Source organism: Glycine max, chromosome 17 (genome assembly GCF_000004515.6).
Source record: "Glycine max cultivar Williams 82 chromosome 17, Glycine_max_v4.0, whole genome shotgun sequence".
Classification (NCBI taxonomy): Eukaryota; Viridiplantae; Streptophyta; class Magnoliopsida; order Fabales; family Fabaceae; genus Glycine; species Glycine max.
This window is the reverse complement of record NC_038253.2, coordinates 38,693,384-38,699,218: the sequence shown is the minus strand read 5'-3', so window position 1 is coordinate 38,699,218 and position 5,835 is coordinate 38,693,384. Positions and strand designations below refer to the sequence as shown.

At 29.9% G+C, this 5,835-nt stretch overlaps 1 protein-coding gene across 1 annotated transcript in view; it reads left to right on the top strand.

Annotated features, from left to right (window-relative positions):
• The first annotated feature begins 4,353 nt into the window (after nt 1-4,353).
• LOC100797650 (homeobox-leucine zipper protein HAT9) overlaps nt 4,354-5,835 on the top strand; it is a 2,619-nt gene continuing 1,137 nt past the window's right edge. The window contains exons 1-2 of the mRNA XM_003556912.5: nt 4,354-5,016; nt 5,360-5,439. Of these exons, the coding sequence (XP_003556960.2) occupies nt 4,501-5,016; nt 5,360-5,439 (596 nt within the window). The 5' untranslated portion in view covers nt 4,354-4,500. The remainder of the gene's footprint in view (nt 5,017-5,359; nt 5,440-5,835) is intronic.

Below are 5,835 nucleotides of genomic sequence, written 5' to 3'. Positions count from 1 at the left end.
GACATTCTTTAATTTTTAAGCTTTCCGTCTATCTTTTATTTCTCTCCTTGATTACTTTCTTGGTCTAATTTAGTATTTGAGCAAGAGACTACTGTTGTGTTGTCTAATACCAATTATTCCCAATCATCCTTTGGTTTAAACAATGCTTTAATATTGTCTACTGTGACAAAGTCAAGGTTCTATTTAATTGTGTAAGAAACTAGTTGTCAATTGAAAATGCTATTTCACTTGATCTCGTACTGTTGCTTATGTCCTAATGTCTATGGAACATATTGAAGTAAAACTTTTAACCCTGCCCCAGTAGGGGGGAATTTTTTTTTATGTAGTTTGATGTTATCCATCACATCAATTTCAATTTCTCAATCATGATACATTGAATTAATTGATTCGTCGGTGATTTGCTCATCAATCATGTCCAACGAAGTATAAATTTTTTCACCTAAATGGTTTGTTTTGTACCATATTGCTACTTTTTGTTGGTCTAAAAAAAAAAAGAAAATACTATACTAGTTTTTGTTTATTTTTTTGGAAGGCCTATACTAGTTTTTGTTACTTCATACTTTATTGATCATAACTATTTTTCGTAAAGCAACACTGATCGTGAATTTGTTTTGGTTGTTTGGATATAAAGTAGTACTAAAAATTGATAGAAAATATAAATTAGGACCTATTTGTCATATATTATAGTGGTAGATGTTTTTCTTTTTGTATGATTTAATTTAATTTATTTATTTTACTTAATTTTTTTTATATTGATTGTGTTCACTTGAGGCGGAGAACACGAGAAACAAGAAAACAATGATTAGCGATTTAATGGCTTGATGATTTGATTTGATTTTATTTTTACTTTTAATTATCATTCATGTGTTTTTACCAAGAATTATTATACATGTTATTATTGTTACCTGTATTTTCTAGGTTTACATGGACAGGTCCAAGCAAATTTACTGGATTGAGTAACCATCCAAGACTTGCTATAATTACTCGATTTGCAATTCATGAAATTCTTTACACCCGAAAATAGAGAATTCAAGTTCCCTTATTGGCACTACCCATGTCAAGAGATTCCAAAATAATAAGTGGGTAAAGAACTAGCGTCATATTGAATTTACCTCATAGGTATATATGCAGTGCGTCCTCATCTTAGGATTGTGGCCCATCCCTACTTGAACCGGCCCTATAAAACAAAAACATTTTTACATCGTTAGGTAGACCTTTTTAGTTTTTTTCTTCTCTGTATTGTTACTCTAGCTACTGGTTCATATATATATATATATATATATATAATGGCATCTCTTTGATTTCTTAATTAGAAGATAGTTAGAAGGAACAAATCATAATAAAATTGACTTCAATCTCACAAATTAACAACTTGCCCTCGGAAGAGAATACATTTATGGTTTAGGGTTTCTCATTAAACAGAAAAACTGCATTGATATCATTTGGAAACAAAAGAAAGCCCCTCTATTCATTATAACGGCTCTGACCGCTGAGATGCAAATATATATATATATAGAGAGAGAGAGCGAGAAAATAAACGATAAATATATGATCTGGAAGCTTGAGAGAACATGTCTCCTTGTGGATATTGCTTTTGTACTCCACATTTTTCATTCTGACTTGTTGTTCCCTTGATGAGTGTGGGATTGTCTCTCAACTCAAACCATATCAACTCGTTTTGCCTCTTTTGAAGTGGTATCCCATCATCTGAACTATTTGAGGAATTGTTATGCAAACAATTATCGAAATAGAAGAAAAATAAGCCAATAATGGATTGTGGTCGTGAATTCAAGTATGCACGCACGCCTTTTATCAAGTCATTACGCATACCGTAGCTATATATAAATTATGGTATGATATTATAAAGTTTTAATAACACATTTTTTAAGATCATACGATTATGACTATAAGCCACCTTATCTCATCGAGTTTAATTCGATAGATAGAATGCATGCATGTATATATAATGCTGATCATATAATCTCAAGTATCACAAATGTCTATTAATTAATCATCAGAAGATACATATATAATAGTATCTTGAGTATTCATGACCATTTTCATTTTTTTTAATATATTCCCAAAATACACCTTTATGTTTTTCATTCTATAAATATAATTTTAATCTGGATGGACTCAAAGATAAAACAATTAAAACTTAAGATTTAGAATTATTAACATTTGTTATTAACTATTTAAAATAAAAAAAAAAAAGATACACATATTAACTAAAAGATTTTACATATCTCTCAATTTTTACTTTAAGTCTCACCTCCTAAAAACTCAACTCTATTTTTATTTCACATCCTGTTAGTATCCCCATAGTGACAATGGCGGAAAGGTGCACACATGGGAACGTTATTAACTATAGTGTCCCTTTGGTGGTGTGTATAGTGGCCTCTTACTAGGAGGACCACTGTAAGACTGTTCAATCTGTCCATTGAAAATTTATCCCCTAAAAACATATGACAATCAAATAAGTAAGTAGCTTGATAAGTAATTCAAGCTGGAATCTGACAATATACCCAACTCGAATAGGATATGATTAAATTATTTTAATCAAACTTGAGCACTAGGGTTTGAGCAACAAGATCGACTAAACTTTGATAAATATAGTGTCTTAGATACTGTCAATATATCTCGTTGGAATCTAAGTTACTATTGTGATGCTTTGCACGCTGTTTATAAAAAGAAAAATGAATTAAGTTTTATCTCTAGTTAAAAATAAATTGAATTAAAATTCCTATTCAAATCAAGCTCCACATGCAGTTTTCAAGTTCAAATAAACTTGCATTTAAATAAATCTTCTTTTTGTTCAAAATTTACTACACAAAATATGAAATTTCACTTAAAATAAAAATACTCAATTCTTCTTCAAACTCTAATGTTACGCCCTATTGAATTCAGCTCAATTTCTTTCACATTTCAAACAGTGGCAATTTTTATATATTCTCCTATCTACCGTGTGGAAAGGTTTAAGATTACAAGATTCTTTATCTTATTCGTTAAGTAAAATGGCACTTTTTCGCAATATTTTTCTTGAAAAAGGTTTAGTCAAATTAATTTATGGAAGCTTTCTGTAGCCAGCCAATTGGATCACACGTCTCGGTCAACTACCAATCCTCAAGAACATTGTCTTGTCACCTTTTTTAATTGAGTTTTTATAATCGTTGTCTCGTCAAATATTTCATATTTTTATAATAACTGTTATTTTCTTTTCCTTTTAAAATACTTGGTGTTCATTTACAAAATTAAATTCATGATAACGAAATTACAAACCTATGGTAACTAATACAGAAAACGTTATTAATAACTTTGAAATATATTATTTTTTTTATTAATTAAAATTTATTCATACTCATGAAATAATGAGGATCGACACTTTCACATCTTATTTAATATTTTTTACCTATATTCCATAAATTTTAATATTTTTTACTAACGCTACTTAAGAGTGAGTTATCAATAGTTCTCATAATAGTATATATCTCTTAATAATGATCAGAGGCACACATATATATGCTACAAATTTAGTACGACATAACCCAGGTGAAATATCATAAGTTTGTATTAGTATTTTTTTTTTTTACAGCAAGTTTGCATTAGTATTATTTAGGACTATATATTAGGTATGTAAACTAATTACCAGAAAATTCAATGATTGCAAAATCTTAACGCTAAAGGCTTTCTAAAGTCAACTAATGTATTTTCATTATCGTGGATAAATATTTAATCAAAAGGACAATATTGTGTGTCAATAGAAACATGCATGATGTAAAAAACATTAAATATTTCTTATCAAATATTTTTTTTATTAAATATATAAAACCACACAACAGACAACTTCCATAAAATTTGAGTAGATGCATATAAATTACTTTTGATCACTGTTAAAAAAGTAACAAAAAAAAAAGTTAAACCAAAAATTCTGGAATAAAAGTAGAAAAGTGAAAAGGTTAAAAGGGCTGAAATATTCTCTAGATCTCGATCATATATGCTCTACATTGTGCTATCCACTTTCCACGTGATTCCACGTATACCATATACCATATCCACTTCATCATGATACATTTGCTTGTTATTTTGCAGAACATGTCCTGCTTGAAAAGAAGGGGGAGGAGTCATTAACTTTCCCATGGTCAACTTATGAGCCAAAAGGAGAAAAGGAAATTAATTTCATAGTTTTCCAGAACAATTAATTAACCACACATTTATATCATCATTTGCCTCCATGCATTAAATCTCTCATTTCCTTGCCTAATACCCCTAATAAACAAACAAAATTAAATGAGACCCCACAAAGGCACAAACCCAATCATATAATAAATCCTCTTCATTCCCACACGATATATAACCCCCTCTTACAAGTCTCTCTATTCCTATAATTTCCCAACCCGCACCATCATTTTTTTCATCTATATATATAATATCTATTCACAACATATTGCAAGTTTCAGCTAGCAAACCCCTTCAACATTTTTCACCCTCAGAATTCATATCATGAGTTTTCATGATACATCAAACACAGGGCTTGGACTTGGTCTTGGTCTTGGTCTTGTTAGCTTCCATGATCAATCAGGGAATTGCATGAAGAGTACAAATAATGATCCCATGAGAGAAAGCCATAAGATCAAAAAAGTGGAGAATCCATCATCAAAATGTAACAACACATACCCTTCACTTACATTAGGACCACCAGATGATGATGATGGTGATGATGATGATGAAGTGAATAATAATAATCAACCAAGTTCAAAGACTGAGTCCTATGAATATTTTCGTCCCCAAGTTTCTTCTCCTAGTGCGGTGTCTTCATTTTCCAACTCTTCTAGCATCAAGAGGGAAAGAGATCAGGTCTTGGGAGGAGAAGAATTTGAGGTAGTGGTAGAGAAAGTTCCAACAAGGGTTGTTGGTGATGTTGATGAGGATGGTAACCCCAGAAAGAAACTTAGACTCACAAAAGAACAAGCAGCAGTCTTGGAGGAAAATTTCAGAGAGCATTCTACTCTCAATCCGGTACCTTAATTAATTATATGAACAATTATTATCATACATCTATTTCTCTTTCATTTTATGTCTATCTCATTTTTCCTCTTATTTTTTTTATATATATTTTTCATCACATCATTTATCATATTTGTCATTTTCTTTTTCTTTTATTCTCTCTCTATATATATCTTTTCTTTCCACGTATATGCACTTCCAAAAAGGGGATGTGTGTTGATATTTTCCATTAATCAATATTATATATATATGATATATGATTGATCATGGTTTAGTTTATTATTCTTCGATCAATCATTAATTCATTGTAAGGTTTTCTCAACTCGATTTTCAATCCCTTTGTCATTTTTCTCAGAAGCAAAAGCAAGAATTGGCAATGAAACTGAATCTGCGAGCAAGACAAGTAGAGGTGTGGTTTCAGAATAGGAGAGCCAGGTAGCTTCCAAGTACCCTACTTTACCTTGTTCCTCTGGTTTTAGAAATAAGTGTTCATATAAATCTATGCATGAATATGCTTCATGTTATTTATTGAATAATTATTTAACTTCATATAAGTCCTTCTATTCGCATAAAAAAAATATACTAGTCCTTCTAACTGTTTAAAGAGAGAAGAACGGGCACGGTTAAAAAAGAAAAATAGAAAATTGTCATTAAAATATTTATTAAATTCACCAATCAATAATTGATACTTACTTTGTAAGTAATAAAAAATATGTAATAAATGTCTTTAATATTATTTAACTAATGCCTTTATGTTGTTCATTATCATGAACTTTATTTAAAACAAAATATTAAACATTTTTAAAGTCTATCATATCCAACATGATGATC